The sequence below is a fragment of the Prunus dulcis genome, unplaced genomic scaffold, assembly GCF_902201215.1.
Source record: "Prunus dulcis unplaced genomic scaffold, ALMONDv2, whole genome shotgun sequence".
NCBI lineage: Eukaryota > Viridiplantae > Streptophyta > Magnoliopsida > Rosales > Rosaceae > Prunus > Prunus dulcis.
In genome coordinates, this window is record NW_023010235.1 from 16,241 (window position 1) to 25,962 (window position 9,722).

A 9,722-nucleotide genomic window follows, 5' to 3' on the forward strand; every position below is an offset into this window, starting at 1 on the left:
TCAAAACATTAATTTTTAACTTGGATTTTATTTTTCTTTTCTTTTCTTTTCTTTTCTATAAAATTTCAAAACGTTGTTCAGTTTGGGGAAATTGGAAATTTATCAATCGACATTTACTTGACTTAAAGTTAGTAAATCGAGGTTGGGGATTCAGTCATTGCTTTGGCATTTGGTAATTCTCTCTTAAAAAGTAAGTGTTCTGAATACAAGCCGACTACTTCAGGTTGAACCATAGGTGGATGGATGCAGCGTAATACTTTGTCTTCATTTTTACTCTCAGTCAACCGGTAGAAGTTACCCCCCCAAGAACCGATCGGCATGCTGACCTGCTCATCTGCAAGTATGCTCTTTACATGTGCATAATCGGTTTTGGTGATTGAATTTGCTTATATTTTTGGTTAACAATTGAATTTGGGGCGCCCAAAACTCAAGATTTTAAACCTAAAATCTAAAACCGAGAATTTGGGACTGGCTTAAAACCCAGACAAGGGAAGAACATAATGCAAAACAGAAGAAAAGAAAACCAGTGCACATGCTGACCATGATTAGATAAACTAACCAATATTGTATCAACGTACTTGAAATGAAGAACTTTCAGCAACTTTAAATCAATATTGTATCCAAAATAGTGAAGACTCGAACCATGAGAAGAATACAAGTGGTTCCAACAACACCCTTTTTTGTGTCCCAATAGTTTGAAAGGAAAGCATAGTTAGGGAAAGAAGATTGAAATGTTGACATGAGGTACCCCTGATTTTATTCACGATGTCCTTTTTCACAATGGTTTTGTTATGCGGGATTAGGTGTTACGTCCCCCATGCAGGCTTGCAATTGATTGATTAATAAAGTTTTTTCCTTTGTACCGTCAAGGTTCTCATTTACAATATTCAACAGTTGTTTTGTTCCCTAAAAAGGTCTATAAGTAACTATTGTAATGGAATTGGAATTTGGATCCTATCCTTATGTAAGGCAATCCTTGGTTTCTAATCTAAGTCGTCTATTAGAAATCCATAGGTTATGATTTACTAACTAATGAATTATATCAAGCATGGAGGCTGTCACAGTAAAAAAGAATTGTATCAGGTAGAAGAGAGGGGTTAGATGGCACAGCTTACTCTGGTTTGCTGAGACGTTCTTTTCGTTTCGAACAATCAACTTCAAGTCACATAAAAGAAAGCTTAGCCTCACAATTAGGCTCACCGTATAACAAATTAGGACTCAGAAGGTACATTGATGAAAGTAATTAGATAAGCAATACCAGAGAATTATGCTCATCTACTTCTCTTTAGAAACAGAAGTCTGTAACTTTTCATTCTTTCTTTTTCCTTTTTGAAAATGTCTGTTCTCCCACGTATACACTCTCCCTTCAATTGTAAAAGGTTACCAGATGAGCCACTGGGATTCAAAGAAAAAGAAAACTTTATTCACTTGAATAATCACAATCGAATTTTCCAGAAACAGTGCCAAATAAGGCTATATTTATTTCAACAAATAAACTAGTTTAACAAATGTGTGAGAAACAATCAAAAGCTTTGTTTTATTTCCAACAATGGAGCCCTATGTGAACTTGTTATTAAGCTTCTACGCTGCTACAAGAATTGGAGTTCTAACGCTATGAGTACCATCCGTCCAGACCAGCGACGCAGATACATGTGATCCTTCCGGTATGCCTCTTCCAACCACGGTCACATCGAAGGTCTTCTCCTCATTCAAGGACTTGAAGGAAAGAACATGAGGCACAACTTTGATGGCAACTTTTGAACTTGAGAGGATATTTGCCTTGTAAGTGGAGTTTGGAAGGCCAACATTTTTAACTGTTCTATGAAAATTGATCGTAAATGAAGTGCTTGAATTAACATTGGCTGCCAGTGAAGGGTAATTGAGATCCTTTGGCGATACTTTGGCGGACCCTGCAGGGCAAGAGCTGCTATCTCCGGATATAAGTCTAACGCTCCCCTCATCCAAGACCGAGCAGAGAAACTTAATGTAATCCTCTTTAGAAGCTTCAAACACAAGGCCGGGGTTAATAGCCTTTAGAGGATTGATATGTCCAGATCCATAAGCAAATTCAGCAGGGGAAGTTTTGGTATCATTCACGGGCCAAGCAGTAGTCATGATGGATGATTTGATGGCTGCTGGAGACCAGTCAGGATGGAATGTCTTAATATATGCAGCTACACCAGCAACATGCGGGCAAGACATGGAGGTTCCAGATAGTATACTGTATTTTACACGCCTTTTGTCTTGAGTGCTACCTGTGATAGGAGCAAGAGTCGAATACGCAGCCAAAATATCTATCCCTGGGGCACTTATATCGGGCTTAATAATTTCAGGTACAATTTGATTAGGTCCGCGTGAAGAGAAGGAAGCAACAACAGGTGCACCATCATCTTTTATGGCTTCACTTTTTAGTATGTTGGCTCGAGGACGTTTGGTGGATTTGAGGTAGGACTTGACCACATCATAGTCTTGGCTGCCTAAACCAGATGCAGGTAGTGGGACAACAAAAGCAACATCAGGTTTGGAAGTGTTCAAAATTGAACCTAGTGCACCAGCTTGACGAGCCTCAGTATTGCCACCAGCCTGATCACATAGCACAATCTTTCCCTTAACTAAATCGACGTCTAGGCAACCGGCTACACATTGCCTTGCATCGGAGTCAACGCATTGACTTGAAGCATCTTTTCCATATACCAACGGAAAACTTGTTCCATTTAACTTGAAAGAGTTTACTGAACTCCCAACAATTGTCTTTCCATTTCCAAGAACAATCTTGTCAATGATTCGACGATCTGTGCTACTCGCTGCAACCGTGAGCGTCCATGGTGCCACACTTGATACGCTGCCTGCTTCAGGACCACTGTTGCCTGCAGATTGTAAGGTTAGTATCCCTTTCTCCATTGCATGAAAAGCACCGATTGCTATAGGATCCTGCTGGAAAGGAGCTGAACTTTCGGCTCCAATTGAAATTGTAATGATGTCAACTCCATCGGCAATAGCATCATCAAAACCTTGCAATATCGCCTCTGTAGGGCAACCTGAAACACTGCAGACTTTATATGCAGCAATTCTCGCTGAGGGGACTCCACCTCTTGCTGTACCTTGTGCTAGTCCATAAAAGCTCACATCCTTTACAGGGTTTCCTGCAGCGGTTGAGGCAGTGTGAGTTCCATGACCAATAGCATCACTTGCGCCATCATCAGTGTAATACCGAGCTCCAATGATCTTGTTGTTGCAAGTGAAATTTTGGCCACCTTTACAAACACCTTTCCACTTCTTGGGAGCTGGACCAAAACCTTCATCATTAAAGCTCTCTGAGTCAGGCGAGATTCCACTGTCAATCACACCAATAATAGTATTACTCTCGACAGTAGCGTTTCGTTTGGCTGTCTGATTGAGACCAAGAAAGTCCCAAGATCTTGTTGTTTGAAGTTGGAATGTTCTGCTTGGAAAGACAGAGACAACTTCCTTCATGCCAGCAAGCCTTTCTCTTTCTTGCTCAGTGAGCTTGGCAGCAAATCCATTGAAGCTCCTTTTGTAGCTTGTGAGCAAGAAATTTGCTGCAGAAGTTTTTTGTACGACTCTTTCTAGTATACCAATTTGGTTAGACAATGGGGAGAACACCTCATCATGAGGAAGTGACCCCAGGTACACAATATATGTCTTTCTATCTTCCGAATCAATGGCTTTGCACGATAAGCTCGTAGCGAAAACGAGAATGGAGAAAGCATAAGAAAACAGGAGAGCTCCATGCTTAGCCATTGTTCAATGCTAGAAAACAGTGCAGGTCAAGAGTATTTAGAGTGAGATGAAGGACACAAAAATCGCATCTCCATTAAAAATCCTGATTTTATTTCCTCTCTCTTCTCCATTAAACATCCTGATTTTATTCCTTTAATAGTGAATTCATCTTTGGAATTGAGTTTATTCGTTGGCAAACTTTCCAAGTGGAGATAAGCTAATGCAAATCCCATATATGTTAACAAAATGCATTTACCCACATTTCATGATCCTGAATCTCTGCATTTAGCCATAGTGCATTTACCCGCATTTCAGAGGAAGAATGAAGAGAGCGATAGGCAAGATTGGAGATGGAGATGAAGAGATTTTTTTTTTTTTTTTTTTTTCCTGTCAAAGGGACTTAACATCGTCAGTTCAGCAAAAAAGGAAACAAACTTATTGTAGCTGATGTGGCATATTCACAAGCATTGGATCAGTTGAATGGTCCAGATTTTATGAAATGCGGGTAAATGCAGAGACTCGGGGCCCATGTTAACATATCTGGATTTGACTCTCCTGAAGTACGTTACACGCAAATTAATTTCTTTCCATGTAGGATGAAAAAAAAAATTTCGAACATTCCAAATATTCAGATTCTATACATATCTGGCTTATGTGTAGTTTTGAATATTCAGATTCTATGTAATAAAAAAGAATGCACAGATAGACGTCAACTATCACCAAGAAGAAGGTCAGGTTCAAACAACTGGTGCTTTGTTGTGAAGATCCTTTAATTATTCTTTGCAAAAATCCATAATTTAATTAGTATATCATCCCTTCTTCCATGTAATTATTTTCACTATTAATCCTAAATATTCAAACGACAATATTTCGTCTAGGATTCCGAGCCTTCTCATTTAGATCCCCTGAATTTACCCACATTTTGTTAAATCTAAGCCACTCAAATACCTAAAATAAGGATGATCATAGACAATGTTGAAATAGTCTTACCTTAATTTTATTGAAATGATATAATGCGATTTTATGAAAAGGTTACTTTTTGTGGTTATTTTTGTCCATATCTAAAATCTATACCAAAATCAAATATATAAAATTTAATAAATTTGTGAGGTTACACAAGTAAACATATGTGGATCAGAATTCTCATTACTTCATAGTGTTCTATACAATATGCTTAGGAAACTCACTAAGCAATGAGAGTGGAAGCGTGTAAATAATTTGTTTCACCAGGAAGGCGAGCTGCTGTTATTTTACTATTCTTTTTCTTTCTTTAACTGTACATGCGTATCTCTCTATGTTCTCTTTCAAGGAATGACACATAGGATTTGAGCCAGCTCTGGAAATATCATGATTTAGGAGTTGTGGAAATATGCACATCACATAATAAAACGGTGAGAGATTATGAAACCAGCCGTAGATTCTACGAAACCAAATGTCAAAAGTTGAGCTGTCAAACCAAGTTTTAGGAACTTGTTTGAGTCCATGGAAAGCTGTCAAATTTAATTAGAAAAATTAGGTATTAGAGATAACTATTCTTGGTTTTGAGACAAGCAATATTTTTGTTTAGGTTTTAATACCTAGGAATGGAATTTTGTTTTGGATTGGGCCAAAGAGGAGGCCCAAATCTGTTGGCCTACCTTACATTAATCACTGAAAAGATAATTATACCCACCACACCCCACGCCTCTCTAGAAAAATGAGGTGTTAGACATAACTATCTTTACTAATTAGTATTTGAGACAAACAATAATTCTATATGGGTTTTAATACCTAGGAATGGAATTTTGTTTTGGATTTGCCCAAAGAGGAGGCCCAGATTGTGTGTAATTTTGATGTTTTTTAATTACATTATTGTAAAATTAGGTACTACTTTTTGGTCTTTGGCTTTATCCTAATTAGTTGAAATTGGATTCTTATTTTCCAAATTAGTAAACAATACAGTGTGTTAAAATGAAAGCTCTTGTAAAACGGACATCTAAAGTAGAGGTGTCAAACGAGCTGTGCTGGGCCGGCCCACCCCGTTTAGAGTCCGCCCATTTAATAAACAGGCCATGACGGGCCCATCCATAAACTCAGGCCGTGCTCGTGCTGGGCCACTAAATAAGCTGATATGGGCCCTTGTCAAATTTGACTTATGTATTGCATTTTTTTTGTAATTTTTTTACAACTTCATTTAAATTTTTTTACAATTATGTATATACTAATAATATTTATTATTTGTTTAAAAAAAGGTTAATAACTTTATAAATAGAAAATTGCTAGGTTATTGTTTGGGTTTTAAAAATTGAAACTTGAAAAACAAAATTATTATTTTATATATAAGTAAAACATTAATTTTTAATATATATTATTAGAGAAAAGGAATAGACTTGAATTTTAAGATATATATGTAATAATATTATATATTATTTTCCTATAAAAACAAGTATAATTTAATAAATGGGCTTTGAACGGGCCGATTATTGGATTTTGGACCGGCATGGCCCACAATGGGCCACGAGGCGGCCTATTAGACGTAATTACCTCATCCCGGCACGGCCTAAAGATACGGACTGTTCTGTGCCAGGCCTTACTTAAGCAGGCCGTGCTCGAGCCAGCCTAGTCTGTTTGACACCTCGACATCCAATGCGGATGTATTGTTTTGATCTTATTAATTAACAATTGCTAAAGTAATATATCAATATGGATAATGCCCTTCAAGGTTGAAGGAAAATGTTTGCTAACTATTGAAAGCAGATAAGTAGAATACTTGGACAGAGAGACTGTTGTCATTGGTGCTTAATAGAAATAATAGAGCATTGTCTGTATGACAGTTAATGTGATGAGAAAACCAGCTACAATGAGAGAAATAATTGCCCAAGGCGAGTGGATATATTTTGCTTCCAATTGTCTTCCATTTGTTCCAGGGATTTTGGTAGAATTTTGTTGAGATCAGTACAAACCTCAACAAAACAATTGCTTTTTATATCAACCCCTTTTGCAATTCTATTAAAGAGAGCAGCCACTTGTTCTTCCTCACCGACGCCATGTTCAACGATGCCATTCTCCACCAGCAGCTTCACATCCCTTGGGATATTCACTAAGCAATCCATGAACAAAAAAAAAACTCACTTATGTAAGTCTCGTCCTCGTAGTGGCATTGCTCACATGCAATCGCATTTTTAATGAACACCCCTGCAAAATCTTTGATTCTCAGCTTTGGAATCGTAAGAATCCCATGATGACGATCAAACTGAATTTCAAATAAGCTTTGATTTCGGCCCATCTGAAATTTGAGACCTGCTTGATTTAACTCAGTCATACTGGGTGGACATGAAAGTGTTACGTTTGTAGCAGAATGCATAGTCTAGTTTCCTCCGAGTCTTCCCTTCCTTCTAACTTTTGAAATTGCATTCTGTAGTTTGTGAGTTCTTATAAGATCAACAAAATGATGTCTTTCTCTGCCAGAAAAAAGTTCTTCAATCTCCTTCCATTCTTTGGTCTTCTCATCATATTTTTTGAAATTGAGTAACAGGTACGAGAGGGAAATTATTGAAAGCTTATCAGTAGATTCAAAATAATTGTTTGCATCGAAGAGATCGTCGAGAATGCAAAGTGATAGCTGATTTTCCAGTATCCACAGTTCAGACAATACATCACAGACCCTCCATGGTTTACTATATATGCAGTCTTCTTCATTTCGGAATCTTCGGAAACTCGACTTCACCAAGAGTTCAGTAATGAAGGCAGCATCCACTAGAACCATTTCTACAAACTGATCGCTGGTAAAGACAATGGCTTCTTCATAAGAACTTCTCAGTTTTTGTTCTTGCTTCTTTACTTTCTCTGGATAATCCTCCACGCTTAGTTGGCTTCTTTCTAGAAAATCTCGTAGGTACCTCTTGTTGTGAACCTTCATAACCTTTAAGCGTTCATTTCCATGGTGAAGTAGGCCAATAGAGACTACGTGAGGTGTGAAGACTTTATCATCTCCCTGTCGTAGTCTCTCGAGAACGCTATAGATACATCGGGAAGGAGGGGAGGAAGACAAGTTATCCGTGCCGGGTACGTCCGACCCGTTTAGAGTCGGCCCATTTAATAAACGGGCTGTGCTAAGCCTGGCCATTTAGGAAAATCATCAATCCCTACTCGAGTCCATGACCAAAGCCAATATGGGCTCGGGCCGTGCTCATGCTGGGCTACTAAACAGACTGATATGGGCCCACGCTTTTTTTTTTACAACTTCATTTAAATATTTTTTTTACAATTATGTATATACTAATAAGGTTTATTATTTGTTTTAAAAAAAAGAAAAAAAAGAGAGGTAACTTTATTTAAGGTTAAAAAATTGAAAATTGCTAGATTATTGTTTGAGTGTTAAAATTTTAAACTTGAAAAACAAAATCATATTTTATATATAAAGAAAATATTAATTTTTAATATATATTATTAGAGAAAAGAAATAAACTTGAATTTAAGATATATATATATATATATATACAGGGTCCAAGAGACTGTGGTCACCCACCGTTGGATGTAACATCCAACGGTTCAAAAAAGTTTCTTAAAAAGAGTGCAAGAGTGAGTGGACCATTGAATTTACATCCAACGGTGAGTGACCACAAATCTTTTGGACCCCTGTAGTCCAAGAGATCGGAATTGTGTATATGTAATAGTATTATATTATTTTTCTCTAAAACAAGTATAATTTAATAAATAGGCTATAAATGAGCCATCACAGCCCGCGACAGGCCACAGCCGGGCCTGGCCTATTGGACCTAATTACCTTATCCCGGTACGGTCCAAAGATACAGACCATGTCGTACTGGACCTTACTTAAGCGGGCCGTGCTCGGGCAGATTCGTTTGACACCTCTAATCTAAAGGAACAACTCAGTCCCCAAGTGGGGCTAATTGAACCAAATATCCTGAAGCTTCTCACATCAGGAATTGCACCAAAACGCTTTCCCTATGGTGACTTGTGATATACAGATACAGGAAATGATTTAGTTGCAGTTTAAAACGCATCAAACCAGAGCTTAATATGTAAAGAAGCTCTTGAGCAGTCGGGGATGAGAATAGGCGACAAACTCTCGAAAAAAACCGTCGTTAGAAAGGAAAAATATGACACATATTAACAGAACAAGGCCGCAAAATAGACATACAACGACGAAAATTAAAATAATACGCCGTTAAATATAATTTTCACGACAACAAAAAATATGACGTCTTTAAGAAAATTAGAAGACGACGTTATTGATTCCTACTACGTCGCATATATAAAAACAGCCGTCGTATAATACATTTTCCACTTCGATTTTTCTATAAAACATGACGTGGAAATAGTTGTCAGTGTCATTGTTTACGACGTATGTATTTATATATTAGACGTTGAAAAAAACAAACAACGTCGGTTACTAATATATGAGAGTCGTATTACAAAATTTATACGTCCTATTTTCAGAAACAACAACGACGATAAATTAGACGTTGTTAAATAAAACAACGTCGAAAAAAAATAAAAACAGACGTGTTTAGTCTGCATAAGTTTTTAAAAATAGTCGAGGATGAGAATAGACGACCAACACAAACAAATCACCGTCGTTAAAAAGGAAAAATATGACATATTAGAAGAAAAAGGCCGCAAGATAGGCATACAACGACGATATTTAAAACATTACGCCGTTAAATATAATTTTCACGACGTTATTGAAAACTGCTCTGTCTCTTATTGAAAACTACTACGTCTTTAAATACATGAGAAGACGACGTTATTGAAAACTACTACGTCTCTTATTTACAAAAGACCGTCGTGAAATAAGTTTTCCACTTCGATTGGTCTAAAAAAGATGACGTAGATATAGCTGTCTGTGTCATTATTTACGACGTATGTATTTATGTTGTTGACGTTGAAATGCGAAACAACGTCGGTGGCATTTATATAGTCGACGTTGTATTTATATGTATTCAGTACTCACGACGTACTTATTAATGTAGACGACG

General features: G+C 37.2%; 2 protein-coding genes across 2 annotated transcripts; both read right to left on the reverse strand.

Annotated features, from left to right (window-relative positions):
- Positions 1–1,581: 1,581 nt before the first annotated feature.
- On the reverse strand, positions 1,582–3,762 carry LOC117613256 (subtilisin-like protease SBT4.5). The gene has a single exon (XM_034341879.1). It carries the CDS (start codon positions 3,760–3,762, stop codon positions 1,582–1,584), a length of 2,181 nt encoding a protein of 726 aa, XP_034197770.1.
- Positions 3,763–7,087: 3,325 nt separating this feature from the next.
- On the reverse strand, positions 7,088–7,846 carry LOC117613255 (UPF0481 protein At3g47200-like). The gene has a single exon (XM_034341878.1). It carries the CDS (start codon positions 7,844–7,846, stop codon positions 7,088–7,090), a length of 759 nt encoding a protein of 252 aa, XP_034197769.1.
- Positions 7,847–9,722: the final 1,876 nt, after the last annotated feature.

Coding starts and splice junctions, on each gene's coding strand:
- LOC117613256 (XM_034341879.1), bottom strand. CDS start 3,762: ATGGCTAAGCATGGAGCTCTCCTGTTTTCTTATGCTTTCTCCATTCTC.
- LOC117613255 (XM_034341878.1), bottom strand. CDS start 7,846: ATGGCCAGGCTTAGCACAGCCCGTTTATTAAATGGGCCGACTCTAAAC.